The 19,323-nt window shown below is 34.1% G+C and overlaps 1 protein-coding gene across 1 annotated transcript; it reads left to right on the top strand.

Annotated features, from left to right (window-relative positions):
• Positions 1 to 1,295: 1,295 nt before the first annotated feature.
• On the top strand, positions 1,296 to 12,353 carry LOC308641849 (uncharacterized protein; the record flags this gene model as incomplete). Its single annotated transcript, XM_081280434.1, has 4 exons — positions 1,296 to 2,216; positions 4,445 to 4,852; positions 7,860 to 7,881; positions 11,392 to 12,353. 4 exons carry the CDS (start codon positions 1,296 to 1,298, stop codon positions 12,351 to 12,353), a joined length of 2,313 nt encoding a protein of 770 aa, XP_081136560.1.
• Positions 12,354 to 19,323: the final 6,970 nt, after the last annotated feature.

The raw sequence follows: 19,323 nt of genomic DNA on the forward strand, positions 1-19,323 counted from the left end.
AATAGATCATCATTTGCAGTAGGTCATGTGCCTCCAGAACTGATTCAAATTTCCTGTTGTTTGGGAGACATAAAAATAAATAAATAAAATGGATCAATACATAATTGTAATACAATTGATCATGCAAGTAGTGAAAACTTATGGACAACTAGAAATTGAACTTATATATAGGTAACTCTTAGACACATTGTTTAACAATAAGACTAATGAAGACAGATTTATTTTAATTATTGTTTCATCCCAACATTTGCTCTTAAATTTTAATTTTTATATCTTGCTATAAAAGTATTCCTTAACTTAAATTCAATTAAGGTTATTTTTGAAATATTTTAATTGCACCTTAATGAATACTTACATTGCTATTATTTCATCTAATGAATCTACAAACAATACCTAAAAATATAAAAACTTTCAAAAATCACATATTTCAGATGTTTTTTCAGAATAATTCTACTAACTTTTACCAGAGTTTTGAAAGAGTGCAAAATATAGAGCATGTAAAGAATTTAGAGTTCCAAAAGAAATAAAATGACCAACAACTTAACTTTTAAAAAAAGACATTACAATGCCAATTATTTAAGAAAGAAATTTGAATAAAATAGATGCTTTCATAAAATTTTCATGAACTTTCTTAGCACACAAATATGAATTCTACTAATAATCATCAGAAAAAGCCATAGTGGAGATAGCTTTTTGATTTGTTGTTTGTTTATAAAATTAGCTCATAAAACATTAGAATACAAGCAGTTGCTACTTTATAAGAACAATACAAATCAGCATATTGTATATACATTTATTTTAAATAAAGTTATATTAATGCCATTTTTATTGTTATTTATTGTTATAGAATTTATAGTGCTCTAATTATGAAAGAGCATAGATTATATCAAATCATTTTACACAAGTACTAAAAGATCTAGAAGTCTGAAGTTATTTTTCATATGATGTGAACACATGTGGGATTGGATGTTAGAAGAAATTTTTTTTTTAATTTATTTTTTTGCTTACTTTGTGTTTCAATATGATTTAATACTAAATCTGCTAAGGCTTTAGGAATGGCATGTGTTGAGTCAGGGATCCCCCCAGTACCTTGCAGCTGATCATGCATGAGTACTCCACCCTTGGCCTACAGTCTTGTAATTGTCTCCTCAACCTCTGCCTGCTTATTATGCCCACGAGATAATATATCAATATAGTTTTATCTCCCCTTGATTTATAATATTGTTCATTATTTCCATAGCAGCATAAACTATAAACTCCTGAATATCTTCAAGTTTGTACTATGAGATTTCAGCATGAAGAATGTCACTGAAGTTACCATGTTTGTACTCAAGGGCTTCACAGACAGCAATGAACTGAAGGTCATTCTCTTCTTCCTGTTTCTTCCAATTTACCTTTTCACTCTGATAGGTAATTTAGGATTGATTATATTGGTCTCTGGGGATTCCCGACTCCACAATCCAATGTACTATTTTCTGAGTGCTTTATCATTCTCGGATGCCTGCTTTTCTACTGTTATTACTCCAAAAATGTTAAAAGACTTTATTTCAAATACAAAAGTCATTTCATCTCTTGGATGTGCAGCACAGATGTTTCTTGCTGTTAGTTTTGGAACCACAGAGTGCTTTCTCTTGGCAGCAATGGCTTATGATCGCTATGTGGCCATCTACAGCCCACTTCTGTATTCAGTGAGCATGTCACCCAGGGTCTATGTGCCACTCATCATTGCACCCTACATCGGAGGAATGCTGCATGCTAGTATACACACAGTGGCCACTTTTAGCCTGTCATTCTGTGGGTCCAATGAAATTAGACATATATTCTGTGACATTCCTCCTCTACTTGCCCTTTCTTGTTCTGACACTCACATAAATGAGCTCTTGCTTTTCATCTTTGTGAGCTCCATTGAGATAGTCACTATCCTGATTGTCCTGGTGTCCTACAGCTTCATCCTGTTGGCAATTCTGAAGATGCATTCTGCTGAAGGGAGGAAGAAAGCGTTCTCTACCTGTGGCTCCCACCTGACTGGAGTGTCCATTTATCATGGGACCATCCTCTTCATGTATATGAGACCAAGTTCTAGCTATGCTCTGGAGCATGACATGATAGTGTCAATATTTTACACCATTGTTATTCCCATGCTGAATCCCATCATCTACAGTTTGAGAAACAAAGATGTAAAAGAAGCAATGAATAGAGTGTTCAGAAAAAAAATAGTGCATGGATAAAGTGAATATTTCACATTAAACTTTAAGTGACAAAAATGAAAACTAATTTTTAATGTGCCCCAATCATCAGTTCTGAGAAAGAAAGGTAGTATTTTAGTAAGAGGTGTATTTTGTTGTTGTTTTGTTTTGTTTTTGATATTTTGAAATAAAGATAATAGTCACCATGGTACCTACACAGATCAAGACGAGAAATGAGGGGGAAAGAAAGGTCCCAGGGAATGAGATTTAGTGAATTATGTTATGTGAATGCATGAATATGGCATAATGAATCCTATTGTTATGCATAATTATAACATAAATAAAAAAGAAAGCAAAGTCATTGTCTCAATCAATGGTTGCAAACATTTTTTTTTTAATTTTAATAATACAACCTTCATATTATAGCATGCAATTTAATTCTATTTTTAAAAATTGGGACTAAGTTTAAACAACACCTCAACAACACAAATACATAACATCTCTTAGCACAAAATATTCCTGCCATGATTTTTTTTTTGCATTTGTTTCTCCTGTTTGGAAGACTCTCCTTTATTGTTCACTTAGTTACCACCCTAGATTTCCCGTATTGATTAAGGTCCCTTCATTAAGATCACTGAAATTTACCATATTGTGTCTTATTTCTTCATCTTCCTTCTTCCTTAAATGTGTCTTTTGCAGTCTTCACTATTTTATATAACACACATTTAGATCAATATTTCATCTACTATTTTATAAATCTTAGAGAATGATATGTAATATTGCTCAATAAATTCTTCCTTAATGAGTAAATATTTCTGTCAAAAACAGTTTCTTTCAATTAAGACAAAATAAATAACAATTTAATTTAAATATTATTTACTTTCATATTTCCTTGTTTACTCGTTTTTCTTTTAGTTTTTCTTCTTTCTTGTTAGTCAGTTTTTCCATTCCTTCCTAGATTTCTTAACTATAAAATCTAAGAAGTCCAGAAATCTATAGTTCAGAAATCAGAAATATGTATACATTTTTAATGAACAGTGGGTTAGTGGCATTCCACATATTTTAATAAGTCATATTCTAAATATTATTTTTTATTTCCCTCTTATTTCTTTTAGGTTCAGCAGGGTTATGCAGTTTGTTTTTACATGTGTAACTGGAATGATTCCAGAAGTTCTGTTTTTAAATTTTTATTTTTTTCTAAACAAAATTCAGTTTATGTTGTTTGCTATATCGAAATCCCTTTGCAGCTAATGTATGACAGTTTTCCATGATTATTTCAGATACTGTTGAATCAGAAGAGAGTCCTTTCTTATTTGGTGTTAAAGATTAATATAAATGCCAACAAAAAATTTTATATTGTGTAGTTTGTCATCTGTCTTGAATATGTTGTTGACTAAAAATATTTTTTGGAGACATATTAGGATTCCCTAATGTTGGAGTCTTCTCTGTGTTTCTTTCTTCTCATTTCCTGTATAAAAACATACAGTTTTTCAGTGCCAGATTCTACATTGCCCCTTAAAAGATACAACTCACTTCTAAGTCACCAGTGTGAATTAAATTTAATCATTGCAAAGTGTTTTCTTTTTGTTTAGTTAGAGACTCTTCCTACATGCTATATCTCTGATATGAAAATCACAACCAGTATTTTATTTTTGCAGATAGTGTCATCCAGTCCTCTACTTAAACTTTCTATACACATTGTAGTATATTTGACCTTTAAAGAACTGCACTGAGTAGAGGAGTGGAGTAATAGATAGGAATTGATGCTTCGGTGATCATCCCTCCTGTCAGTAGTATCAATTGAAACCACAATCCATGCAGAAAAAAAACCTTCAGAAAAAGCAAGGAAACTGTTGGGAGCAGTGAATGAATTGTGGCCTTGGCTGAGCCATAGCAGAGGTGTGCCCCTCAAAGAACTATCAGTGTCATCTCACCTGTCTGAGCTGTTCACTTGCCTTGTAAACATCCTGCTCAAAGAAAGTGGAATTTATTGGTTCAGACAACCCTAGGTTCAAATGCAATGCCCCAGGAGGTGGAAAGAGATACCAGTGCACTCAAATAGTCTTAAGGTGCCAGATATCTAGAGGAGGAAAAATTACTGATCAAGTGGTAAGTCTGCAATCAAGCCAATTTCCCTACAGCCTCTCACTTTCTGCATTGTCCATATCTTTTGTGTTTATTTCTAAATATTCTTTCAGACTTTTAATTTCCCAGCTGATTCTCACCCCCGTTTGGTTTACTGATGCCTTGTTGTGCAGAACACAGAGTCAGGAAACCAGGCTGGAGATGAAGGCACCAGGGGACTTCCCAATAATAAGAAAACATGCACTACAGAGGAGAGAGAGGATGGCTTTGCATTACCCACATTCCTAGCTCCCTCAAGGCCTGGCAACACTGGAAGATCTGTTAACTTTTGTCATTGTGATGTAAACACAAGTGCTCACCTTCAACACCAATACTGGTCCACTCCAGGAAAACTCAGCTGTGGGTATGCACCCACAGCTCTGTATTCCAGGCCGGGACATGGGGACCTGCCTTTGTGCCTGGTACTACTACTAGTCCCAGACTTCAGGGTAGCACCCAGACCTCCATCTCCAGCCTGCCATCAGCAGGCTGACATCAGCATCCATCAATGTCATTCAGCCCAGAGCAGCCAGCAAATTTCGGTGACTCCTGGCTATAAGTATGTTACATCATTGTGCTCACTGAACATATTTGGGGAGAAGGGGGCTGGGGATGTGGCTCAAGCGGTAGCGCGCTCGCCTGGCATGCGTGTGGCCCGGGTTCGATCCTCAGCACCACATACCAACAAAGATGTTGTGTCCGCCGAGAACTAAAAAAAATAAATATTAAAAAAAAAAAATCTCTCTCTCTTTCTCTCTCTCTCTCTCCCCTCTCTCACTCTCTCTTTAAAAAAAAAAAAAAAATATTTGGGGAGAAGTTCCAAAAATAAATAAATAAATAAATAAATAAATAAAAATAAAACACAGTATAGCGACACTTTACTTACCATTTGCCTTGCACTAGGTATTACAAGTAATTGTGATTTATATTACCAGCAAATTAATATAAAGTATATGAGAGGATACACATAAGTTATATATAAATACTACACACTTCACCTAAGGAACTTGAACATCTGTGAAGTTTGGTATGGAAAGTAAGTCTAGGAACAAAGCCCCCAAGAAGGCCAAGGGTTGACCAAATTGGAGAGAACATACATTATTTGTTTTAGGCCTCCTTACTCATTACGAATTCTGAATTCAGCACAGGTCTCTTTTTATTCAACACCCTGTGAGACATTACTGTGTTGCTGTAGCTAATCAAGATAGCTAAGAATCTCTGAGTAGACACATTCTAACATTGAATCCCCAAATAGTTCCATTTCTCAGTGTCTTTCAAGTTTCTCAAACTCAATATTCTGAAACTGATGTCACTACTTTCCTTGAACCTATAGTATTATTATTTTTTTCTGATGAATCATTTCCATACACTTAGTCAACACAAGCCAGATATGTGGAACATAACCATAGATTCATCTTGATTCATAGATTCATTTATTTTACCTTCTCTAAAGACTTATCAGGTTAGGATTTCTCTCCCCTATATCCTTCAATAAGGTCCTTTTTCTCTAATAAGAAAAAGAACCTTATTGAAGGAACCTTATTGTGTGTGTGTGTGTGTGTGTGTGTGTGTGTGTGCGCGCGCGCAGCAAAGCTTTCAATAATATTTAGAAATGGGCATTTCGACATTTAATAATAAAGATGTGGAAATGTTCTTCATGCATGTTTTAAAAAATATCTAGTAAGATAATCTTTGACTTGTCAATCTCTACTAAATGTGGGGCTTGATGTAAATGCTCAATGATAAACCCAATGGTCAGTGAAGTAAACAATTGCCTGGCCAGTCTAGCTTGCCTCCACCTGAAAGATAGTAGAAAGTCATAGTTTGGATCTAGAATAGTATTTCTGGTTACTTATTTAAAGAAAAAAATCATTGTTTAATATGAATTTCATAAAAAATTGTCAAATAGAGTTATTCATATAATTACCCCCAAATCCAGAGAACAGTTCAGTGAATATTAATGTTTGAATAGAACAGATTACTCTAAAATCATGAATATTAAAGACACAACTCAAATATTAATTTAATACCTGTTATATTTTCAAAATTATGCTGATGTTTTGCATATAGAATTTTATATAATCTTTACAAATGCATGAGGCAGGTGCTAGTATATTATTGTTATTTGCAGTCATCAACACAATGAGAAAAGTTCAGAAATTGTGACAATGATAGTACATGACATTCCTGGAAACAAATTCAGAATTATGGTTCCCCCAAATAAACATTTTCTGTAATATCATTATTTTCATTTGAAAAATTGTAAGTATAGAATCTTCGGAATTTAATAAATTAGACTATAACATGATATGCTCTAAAAAGATGATTATAAATATACATAAGCAATACCATGATGTTGTTCAAAGTCTATCTTCAAAATATTATTGTTCCAAATGATAGCAAGGACCCATAGAGAAGTGCTCAATTCTTGATCTAAGGTGGGTGAGGAAAATACAAGACACCAGAGGGCATTAAGTGGAAAAATAAAATAATTTTTAAAAGAGAGGGACATGTGAAAAAGCAAAGTACACAGGACACAATTTGATGGTTCTATTAACAAAGCTAGAATAATTTGAGAAAAAAAAATGATGATAGTATTGGATAATAACTCCCCCACCAAAAAAAAAAAAAAATCAATATTAGGCCAGGTACAATGGTTCACTGCTGTAAACCCAGCAGCTGGGGAGGCTGAGACAGGAGGATCATGAGTTCAAAGCTAACCTCAGCAAAAATAAGCAAGTGAGGGAGAACCTGTCTCTAAATAAAATACAAATATGGATGCAGCTTAGTGTTTGAGTGCCCCTGAGTTCAATCCCCGGTACCTCCCCACCACTTAAAAAAAATCATTATCAGTGTTTATATTGTTATAAACAAATAATTGAATAAAAAAGTATATAGGGAAGAAATATCAACCATTCTTCACAGAATTATTTCAGTTAATATGTGTTAACAGAATAAGCAAATAGGAACAATCTACCAAAATAACATAGTAATTGCTATAGGTAACAGACAGACAAAGGGGAAAAGTTGTAATAGAATATTTGTAGAGTCTAAATTATCTCCTCCTACTTTTTGTTCATTACAAGAAAAAAAATCACACCTTAATAATGAAGTGTGGCAGACACTACATTGCTAAGTAGTAAAGATTAATATCACAAATAATAACACTTATCAACACCATATACCCTGTCAAAAGATGAAAAACCCATATGCATAATTTCTTACAAAGTTTGAATGACCACAAATCAATATGAGAAAATATCAGGTAAACTACAGTTGAGAAACATTCTATAAAATACTTTACCAGTGCTTCTAAAAATATATCACAGTTGTTCAAGGAAAAAGGGAAAAAACACATCCCAACCATAGTACATGTGACTTAGGATAGATAATATTAATTTTAACACAGTACTATGTGTTAGATATTGAAAGAGGAAAAAAAACACTTTAGTGGAAAAACTGGTGAGATTAAATGTTCTGTAGTTATATGACTGTATGATGGTAAATTACTTAATGCTAATTTTTTACTGTTGTTATGTTGTTATTTAGGATATTAATGTCAATGTAGATAGTAAAGCATATATTACAAACTTTTAAAGTCTAAAACATTTAAATAAAAGATTAGAAATACTTAAATTATAACATTCAAGTTGGACAAGGTAGCTATATGGATTAAATTGAGCCAACAATCATACTATGTTCATTTATTCTCTAATATGGACATTGGTATCCATATACCAGTTTTAGTTTAGTGACCACTTATTTGTTCATCAAGTATCAGGTAATGCTAGGAGCCACAAGCAAATAATATGATGCATGGCACTTTCGGTTGTAAGGTGACGCCAGCTAGCCACTGAGATGATATGATTATGTTAAGATTTACATTCATATGGAAATTGGACTCCTGCTGTTCACCTTGGCCTGCTACCGGACTCATGTTACAGGACTCCTGGAGAGTTCCCATTGGTTGGGGAAGGATAGTAGGAGGGAATTCCGGGGGAGGTCCGGGCCCCCAGGGTCCGGTAGGGTGGACCAGGTTTGGCTTGGCGCCTACAGAGTATTGGCGTCTTTTTCAAAAATAAAGTTTTGTTCCTGCTTGAGTGGCTCGTGATTCTGTGCCCAGCCAAGACATTGGCAAGATAAGCTAATAATGTAGACAAATTTTGAAAATTGAAAGAAGCAATTAAGTCTAAGGTAAAAATAGGTGCAATCTCATTGTCATCTTTATAGTTCACACTAAGCTAATGGTTCTCCTCTAACATCTCTTAAATCAATGTCTATTGAATGGATACATAAGAAAATGAAATGAAATTTGAGATTTCAGGTGTACAGCACAATTTTCAGTTTTGTTTTCTCAAGATGTAGGTTTTAGGAGAATATATATTGCATCCTTTATTTTGTCCTACTATATGATTATGTTGATTATTAGGAAGCAATAAGTCATATCTATAACAGCTTCTATTTATTTTAATATATCTAATATGACAGGGAAGATTGGAGAATGTTTTCCCTTCAAATGGAAGTCTACATGGAGAATTTGCATATTCAACTATGTAGTGCTGAATTCTTTTAAAAATAAAGAAGATGATATTATAATCACACTAGAAGAAATCAATTAGACAAGTCTGATGAGATCCTTCTAAATTAATGGTTATAAATGCATAGTACATGCTCTGGTCCATTTTGAAAATTTCACTTTTAGTGGCCAGCATCAGAACTAAGAAACCAACTCTTTATAGGTATGTTGTCCAAGAAGCTGTTTTAAAACAAGCAAATGAAAATTGTAAAATAATGTGATTCAGCTTTTAAGAGTATTGACCTATCATCTGAGCATCAAACAGAGACCACAAGTTTTACATTTTCTTCAGGTTTCTTACTTGTTTTCTGAGATCATATTCTATTCTCAGCCAAGGCTTTTTTGTATCTACTGTTGCATGCCATCTATTAGAAATAGCTGAATTCCTGTGTTAAATCTGTACACTATTTGTTAGCATGGATACTATCCTAATTTCAGCATACATTAACAACAGTAAGTCAGTGAAGAGAAAAACTGGATTCTTGTAGTAAGGGTATCTGGGAAGACCAAATAGAGACAGAGTTTATTTGAGATTCTGTAGCACAGTGAGTCTCATAGATTATAATAAGGAGGTAATGATTTTGGAAGTGTTTCATGTACATTTTTACTGATAAGACCAAGGTAAACATTTTCAAAACTTGATACATTTTTCAGTATGTCCAAGGCTATATAAATGAAATAAATGTAAGTGAGGAAATTGCATCTATTAATGTTTTGATTTGAGATTTTCCCAGACATATTAGGTTTGACCTCAGGGTACAATTAAAATACAAACCACAAGAGAGCAAAAACGTTAATTGATGAAATTCTTTATGAGGTAAATTTAAGAGTTTGAGAAGGTGGTAATTCTGCTAGAAGTCTAACACACTAGATTGCAAAAGAAAATTCTTTGTTGTGGGACTTTTTTAGAAAAAAATAATCAAAAACCCTAGTCCTGATCATGAATGAGGTTTGAACTGAAAATAAGTCTTAATTTTTAAGAAGGACATGAAAATAATTATCTTGGTTAATATGTCTTTTCCTTCTAATCTGTCAATGGAAGGTAACACATGGAATATCCATTACTATCATCAATAATATTGTATCAATATTATAATATTGATAAGGGTTCATGATAGAGGGAATATAGTTCTTTTCTAAAAAATAACAGAAGCAGCAGCACCAGTAATAAGAGATACAAGTCCCTGTATTTACAATTCATGGAACTCAGTATTTTGGATGATGGAAAGATAACAAATGTAAAAATAGGTGGAAGATAGCTAAAAGAGAAGGGTTCTTAGGTGACTGAATCCTAGGTAAGTCTAAGTCCTCTCCTTTCCATAACCCTGAGTGTGTATGTATATGTATTATGTGCAGCTTTCTCATCCTGAGAATTCTCTTTATGTTTTATATATTTAAATCATCAAGTAGGTCTTAAGAAAAGTGGTTTTAGTGACTGGAAAACAATATTTCTACATTGAACAAGGACTTGTTGAATGAATATATAGGACCACTTGTGAACATGGTGCACACTGAATGATTAAGTATGCTTAACACAGCTCAAGTCTCTTTAGTTTACTGTGCTACATGTCTAAAACAAATTTGTTTTAAGTGTGCATGCTAGTTTCAGTTTTCTTTATTTATCATATTTAATTAGGAAAATATGATTCTACTTTCTGTGAGATCACCTTTCATTTAACTTCTTTGGTTTAAGAATTTGTAGCCTTCTTATCACTGATGTGGAAACAAATATTCCACAATGAATATGTCATTTCCTGAGGTTATGTATGCCTTATCTTGGAAACAAGACTGCTTTGTATTTATACACATAAAACAATTTGAACTACATTATCAATTAAAGTCCTCAAGTGTTCCTCGTTCACCAGCAGTGACAAGGGGTAAAGACAGCAAAAAAGAATATTTGGACTGCTATGTAATAGTAAAGGATTTTTCTAATTTTCCTTTCAAAATAAAATCTAGCCAAGCTTTATTGAGTCAGAGAGATTATTAGATGTGTCCATCTGAGATTTAATTAAGATCCTACAATTATCTTGTAAACTAGCTATGAGATGTCAAGAAAATAAGACTTCAATTAAAAAAATCATTAAAGTCACAAAGTATAGTTTTCTTTCTTAAACCGGCTTTAATTTTTTTAAGAAAACAATACAATTAATTCTAGTAAATAAATTACTAAGTATAGAATTTGGGGCCCAATGGTAGTCTTAGGTAGAAGCGGTATATTTATAGAGAAATCTTTTTACATCATGACAGGCAATTATTTTCCACAGTGCTACCAAGTCTACTTAATGATGAATTAGATTTTTGTTTAACCAGGTCTGCCAGCTCTGTAAATAATAAAACCCATGCATAAGTCACAACTAGCTTGCTGTCACTAAATATTTATGTTCCACTCACAATGTTCTCAGTGTTGGAGGCGGTCAACTCTGATAGTTGTTGGACCTTTTGACATGAGTTCATCTCTCATTTTTCCTTCTGTTCTTTAGCAGGTACAATCAAAGCCCTGAGTTATAATGGCTGGGAACAATTTCACTGAGGTGGCTCTCTTTGTACTCTCAGGATTTGCAGATCACCCTGAATTAAACGTCAGTCTTTTCTTAATATTTCTCTTCATTTATCTATTCACTGTCTTGGGTAACCTTGGACTCATCATGCTAATCAGAACTGACCCTCAGCTGCACACACCTATGTACTTCTTCCTTAGCAATCTAGCATTCATTGACATATTTTATTCCTCTACTGTAACACCCAAGGCACTGGTAAATTTCCAATCCAAACAGAAATCCATCTCCTTTCTCGGTTGCTTTGTTCAAATGTATTTTTTTGTTGGTTTGGTGTGCAGTGAATGTTTTCTTCTTGGATCAATGGCTTATGATCGTTATGTAGCTATCTGCAATCCTTTATTGTATGCGGTAGTCATGTCCCAGAAAGTGTGCATCTGGCTAGGAGCAATGCCCTATGCCATTGGTTTCACAAACTCACTGGTATCTGTCTGCATGATCAGCAGTTTGGACTTCTGTGAATCCAGCATCAATCACTTTTTCTGTGACACCACAGCTCTTTTGGCTCTGTCCTGTAGAGATGCATTTGGCACGGAATTGGTGATTTTTATTTTAGCAGGATTCACTCTTCTTAGTTCGCTCCTCATCATTACAGTGACTTATATCAGCATCATCTCAGCCATCCTGAGGATACAGTCTGCAGCAGGCAGGTGGAAGGCCTTCTCCACCTGTGCCTCCCACCTCACAGGTGTAACTATCTTCTATGGGTCCCTGATTTTCACATATTTGCAGCCTGACAACACATCATCCCTGACCCAGGCGCAGGTGGCATCTGTGTTCTACACTATTGTCATTCCAATGCTGAATCCTTTGATCTATAGTCTGAGGAACAAAGATGTGAAAAATTCCCTCCTGAGAGTCCTGCATGGAAGACTTTTCCCTCAACAGATATTGTGTGCTGCAGTTTAAACTGTAAACCAATGATTACTCCAATGCTTAGGAAAGCAGTGGCTTCAAACCATGCGACACAAACTCAATGAGAATGTAGAATGTAGAGTCTTAAAATGTGGGATGTGAATTATTCAATTTGTTCATGTGGACCACTGAGTCAGTGCCCTGGGAAGTCACTTCAGCAAATACATTTTACAAAGAGGTAAAGATGTACATATGTAAGCCTGCCATCTCACTGAAAGACGTTAAAAAAAAAAAGACTAAATTGACCTTAATATGGTTACACCTTCTGTTTTCTTGAGTATTTGTAAGAGTAGAAAAGTGAAAGATTAAGCCATATGAACCTGAGAGTTATTAGGAATCCAAAATAGGATCTCATCAACCATTACCCAAGAGTAGATGAAATAGTATAGAACTTTTAAAAAAATAAAAGATGAAATAAAGGTTGAAAATATTTCCTTGCATTCACCAATGTAGATAACATAAATTAGCAAGTAAATCAGAGCAAAGTCTCAATCTTGTGGAGTCATTTGGTCATAAGAGATGAAAGTTTTATCATTTATCTGTGAGACACAATTTTTAATGACAGTATGTGTGTGTATACATATGTATGTTTTATTTTTGTTTTGTTCTATTTATTTATTTATTTTAATTTGCTTTGTTTTCTTATCTGTTTACATTCTGAGGTATGATTCTTGCAAACTAAACTTTGCAATGTAATATATTGCATTATAAACTGTTAGAAGCAACAACTTAGAAACATTCTGCTGCAATATTTTTGGTATGCATAAGTCTACTTCAGGAATCAGTTCCTCTTTTAATGCTACATAAATCTATTTCCCCTAATTGTAGTTTCTGATTAAGATTAGTTGTTACAGAGATTTTCTATCATGATCATTTGGAAATATTTGATGGATGACATTTTACTTTTTAAAATTTTGCTACCTGGATATTTATTCATGTACTCAAAATAGAAAGATTAATTTTTTTATGTATATGAAACTCATAGCTTTGATACCTTATTATATATTCCTGATTTTAATGTATTTAATTTATTTTTAATCATATAGAATGTGTAATTATTCCATAAATAGTTGCAAATATCAGTATTTATATATTGAAATTGAATAAGTTATGTATCTAATAACCTTGTTTATCTAATTTTTCATTAATAAGCTTTGCATCTAATTATTCTGTTTCATGTTATTGATAATTTATTGCCAGTACACATCAGGGAGGCAATAACATTCTAGACTATTTTTTAACTCATCCAACGAGACAGCAGTCTATTTTATTTTCCCAAAGTTATGCTGAAATATTCATTATACTTTGATTCAACATGATCTTCACCTGAGCCCCTGGCACACATCAACCATTCTCTCCTCCAGTCCCCTTCTCTGCTCCTCCTCTCTCTGCTTGCTCCACAGAGCATCTCTTTCCAGAGGATGTCTCACCTCTTCTTCAGTCTTTCTTCTTCACCCCAACATGGTCTGGCTGCTGTGGTCTCTCCTCTATCAAATGACTAAGATCAGCAGTCTTTGGGACTAGTCCGGCCCCCAGCAGTAACATGGGGTGTGAAATTTGTGAGATATCCTCTTTTCTTAATAAGCTGGGGCGGGGGTAAGGAACTTCTCACCTTTAAAATATTTGTGATGTGTCCTTAGTTTCTGCCCCTTCTGTTGGGTGCGAGATGCCCTTGTATTGTTTGTGCTCACTACTTGTCTTCTTGGAGTTTGTGTTCTATTTCACCACCTTTAAAATAAATTTACTATCATTTTTGTAAATGTTATCTTACATTGGGAAACATTTCAGGAATTGTGGGAGAAACAAACTAGACAATGAAAATAAAAATCAACAATAAAATCAATTTCAGGAATTTGATTCTGATATATAGATTCAGAAATCTTTTTATACCTGTGTACAAATACTAAAGGTCTATTAAAATGAATTCCAGATTAATACTACTTAATAGGGGAAAATTTTGTAGAATAAATGAAGATTTTGCTCAGGACATTTGTCTCAGAATATGGGGACAAGGAGAATGTGGGCAGGACTATCTAAAAATAGCTAAAGAAAGCAGCTAAAGTAAAAAAAAAGTTAACTTCAAAATTGAAAATGCTGTAAATCTCTTAGTATTATGAGATGTAAATATCTCTAAACGTATAATGAAATGTAATTACCCTAGTGAAAAAAAATTGTATTTATTTTTGTAACAAATTTCCCTGAAAAGCCTAAAGTGATTATTGATTCAAAATACAAACCACTGAAATACCCCTGAAAATTATTTTTAGAGAAAGCTCAAAGTCTCCAAGTACTGCTTCCTCTTTTTTCTTATTTTAAAGAGTATTTACCACTATCAGATAATTCATATAGTTTCTCCCTTAGTCTTTTTCATCACTATCAAAGAATGACCCTCTCGCTACACAATCTTCCTTGTTGGTCTTCAAATGACACAACCATCTTCTGCACAGGCCTTTGCCCTGATTTCCTCCCATCTGTAACATTTTCTGACAATGTGCATGTGTGTACATGATTTCTCACTTTTTTTTTCAAATCTCACTCCCAAACCCCCATCTTCTAGGCTGTTTCACATGTTACTTCTTTATTTCTTTATAATACATTTCATCGTCTTATATGTTTTATCCCTTATTTGTGTAATTTTTGTTTCCTCCTACTGAGGATTTAGAATCTATGAGTAACATAATTGATAACACCACAGGTCCATATCAGCATTTGAATCATTCTTTCCAAGAATCTATGTGCTATTTATAACAGGTGATTACAAGTAATCCATACATTTCAATAAATTTGCAAAGACTAATTTAGAGAGGTCATATATTCTGACCAGACAGAAACAGAATTTTAAATTAATCTTTTAAAAATACCAAAATAGATTCCAAGCAAAATATTTAAAAATTTTAAATCACAATTTTATATTATTCTTAGTCAAATTTAAAATTTAAAATTCATCTTTAGAATCTCTATATAACATACTAGAATAAAAATAATCCAGATCAGGACATACAAGTCAAAAGAAAAATGGCACTCAGATCATTGGCAGTTATTAAATTCTATCATTATTAAACAGATTAAAAGTAAGGTAAATAATTACTACTAGAGGCTAGAGAAAGAATACTGAATTCAACATAGCAGAGAAAATAGAGTAATAACATTCAAATAAACATTAATTAGAAATGTGAATAAATGAACATTGTTTCTCAAAAAAGGGGGAGAGTTAAAGGAAAAATAGTATCAATGTACTCATGGTAGATAAATTATAAAATTATAAGGTGACAGATATTCTAATTACCCTGAGTTGGTCACTAGTCATCTTTTGCATAAACTAAAACATCATACTCTATTTCATAAATATTTACAAATATTATGTGTCATTCAGAAAACCAAATAAAATGAAGAAAAAAAAGGTCATTCTCTATTGATCCAAAGATGAAAGAAAAAAATTGAAAAAAAATAATAAGAATAATTTAGGGGGAACTAGGTGGAAAGGAAAAAATGGGGGGAGAGAAAAAAGATATATGTGCTTTAAAATGGGATGAGCTAGGAATTAAATGATACCATTGTTTAAAAGGCAAGAGATTTAAAAATCTCTCTCAGACTTCTGCTACACACAACTGATACAGGAGTCACCCACCCATCACAAAGAGCTCTAAACCTGACCCAAATGAGTTTCAGTGTTAAGAAAACCTTACACAAGAAAATCATGCTCAGGGAGATTTTCGATCACTGTGCCTACTGGCATCGACACAGAAAACCACCCTTTGTCTCTAATCTGTCACATAATTTGAAATGGGCTTTTAAATCTATAAATTAGCCTGTCTCAGAATCAGCTAAAATTTTGATGAATATAGCTGCCCTTCCAAAAGTTCTTTAAAGAGTCAATAGATAAAAAATATACTCTTTTTTTATTATTTTATTGTTGGTTGTTCAAAACATTACAAAGTTCTTAATATACCATATTTCACTGATTGATTCAAGTGGGTTATGAACTCCCATTTTTACCCCGTATACAGATTGCTGTGTCACATCAGTTACACTTCCATTGACTTACGAATTGCCTTTCTAGTGACTGATGTATTCTGCTGTCTATCCCATTCTCCACTATCCCCCCTCCCCTCCCCTCCCTTCCCCTCCCCTTCTCTCTCTCCACCCCCTCTACTATAAATCGTTTCTTCCACTTATATAATTTTTCTCCTACTCCTCCTTTCCTCTTATATGTAATTGTGTATAACCCTGAGGCTCACCTTCCAATTCCATGCAATTTCCCTTACAAGAGCATGCTACAGGGACACTGCTACATCCATGTTCATAGCAGCACAATTCATGATAGCAAGATTGTGGAACCAACCTAGAAGCCCTTCAATAGATGAATGGATTAAAAAAATATAGCATTTATACACAATGGAGTATTACTCTGCATTAAGAAATGACAAAATCATAGAATTTGGAGGGAAATGGATGGCATTAGAGCAGATTATGCTAAGCGAAGCTAGCCAATTCTTAAAAAACAAATGCCAAATGTCTTCTTTGATATAAGGGGAGTAACCAAGGACAGGGTAGAGACGAAGAGCTGGAGAAGAAGATTAACATTAAATAGGGATGATAGGCGGGAGGGAAAGGGAGAGTTAAGGCAAAAATATACTCTTTATCCATATAAAATATCATCTGAATTTCTGGGGTACAAACACCCTTTCCAAAAAGTTACTTTTTGCCACATTTTTTAGTTAGTGCATTGTAATTGTACTTGATGATTGCATTCAGCTTTACATATTCATACATTCACACAATATAACAATATAATTTGGCCAATATTACTCCCCAGCACTTCTCCCTCCCTCCTCTCTTCCCATACCATGTCCCCCTTCCTCTGTTCTACTGATCTCTCTTTGATTTTCATGCATGTGATCACCCCTCCCAACTTTCTTTTCCTTTTTTTTCCTCTCCAGCTCCTACATATATAAACAACAACAACAACAACAACAAAATATGACCCTTGACAATCCCAGTTTGGCTTATTCCATTTAACATATTGGTCTCAATTTCCATCCATTTTCCTGAAATTTCATTTTTCTTTATGGCTGAATAAAATTCCACTCTTTCTATATACCACATTTTCTTTATGCATTTATTTGCTGATATACACCAAAACTGGTTCTATAGTTTGGCAATTGTAAATTGTGCTGTGTTAAACATTGGTATTCATGTATTGCTGTAGTAAGATGTCTTTAATTCTTTAGGATGAATATGAAGAAATGGTATAGATGGGTCATATAGTGTTTCCATGCCTACTATTTTGAGAAACCTCCATTGTGATTTCGGTATGGTTGTACTAACTTATGTCCCACCAATAGGGAAAACATATTTCTCTTTCTCCACATTTTCTCCTTTATTTATTATAATTTGTATTCTTTTTTTATTTATTTTTTATTGGTTGTTCACAACATTACAAAGCTCTTGACATATCATATTTCATACATTAGATTGAAGTGGGTTATGAACCCCCAGTTTTACCCCAAATGCAGATTGCAGAATCACGTCGGTTACACATCCACAATTTTACATAATGCCCTATTAGTAATTGTTGTATTCAGCTACCTTTCCTGTGAGGGAAGGGGAGGGGGGATAGTATGGGATAGGAAAGGTAGCTGAATATAATTTGTATTCTTGAGGACTGCCATTATTACAGGTGTGAGATGAAATTTCAGTGTTACTTTGACTTGTATTTCCCTAATTGTTGATGATGTTGGTGATTTTTTTCATATATTTGTTGGCCATTTATATTTCTTATTTTGAGAAGACTCTAGTTAATTTTTCCATTTATTAATTGTTTTGTTTCTGGTGTTTTGAGTTCTTTATTCTAGATATTAATCATCTCTCAGACCAGTGTTTAGAGAAGATTTTCTCACATTCTCCAGGTTCTCTCTTAATATTCCTAATTGTTTCCTTTGCTGTGCAGAAGCATTGTAATTTGACTCCATCTCATTTATTAACTCTTGGCATTACTTCCTGAGGTTTAGGGGTCCTATGGAGAAAGTCATTGCCTATACCGATATACTGGAGATTTGACCTGATATTTTCTTCTAGGAGTTGCATAGTTCTTGGTATAATTTCTAGGTCTTTGATCCAGTTTGAGTTGGGTTTTGTGCAGCACTATTTGTTAAACGGGCTGTCTTTTCTGTATTGATTATTTTTATTACATTTGTCAAGAATCAGATGACTACAGATGTTTGGGTTTACTTCTGTGCCTTATATTCTGTACCATTGATCAATGTGTCTCTTTTATGCCAGTAGCATTCATAAAAGAGCCCTTTAAAAAATTTGTTTATTTATTTATTCTAATTAGGTATATATGACAGCAGCATGCATTTGATTCATTGTACACAAATGAAGCACAACTTTTAATTACTCTGGTTGTGGGGAACCATTCTGACACGTGATTGGGTGACTCCCGTTAAGGGCCTGAGGCACTCTGGCTGTGTCGGAGTTATCCCGACCCTTTCCTGATGAGAGAGCCCATCCGTGTGGGGGTGTGCATAACCACTGACCCTGGAGACCCAATCACTGACCCTGACCTTGGAGTGCAGCCCCCCCTCAACCTTCATTGGATGGAATTCTCCCCTGAATCTCTTGTTTCCCCCAAATAAAAGGCTGATCCCCGGCGTGTTCGCTCTCTCTCTCTCCTGCTAGCCCAGAGTAATCCTCGCTGCCCTGCTGGGCGGCTGGAGGCAGGGAAAAGAGGCGAGCCGTCTTGGACCTAGCATTAAAATAAGGTACTGTCTGTGTGTTTTATTTTGATCTCTTCTAACTAACTGAATGCCAGAACCTCATTAATGAAACCACTGCGCAGGCCGCGTGGTAGAATTGGCGCCCAACGTGGGGCATTCTGAATTAGTTAGATTGAGTGGGAGCGCGCGCTAAAAAGATTAAGGGAAAAAATAAAAAGGAAGATAAGGAAAAGAAATAAAGAGAA

The sequence above is a fragment of the Spermophilus citellus genome, assembly GCF_964194105.1.
Source record: "Spermophilus citellus genome assembly, chromosome: 2".
NCBI lineage: Eukaryota > Metazoa > Chordata > Mammalia > Rodentia > Sciuridae > Spermophilus > Spermophilus citellus.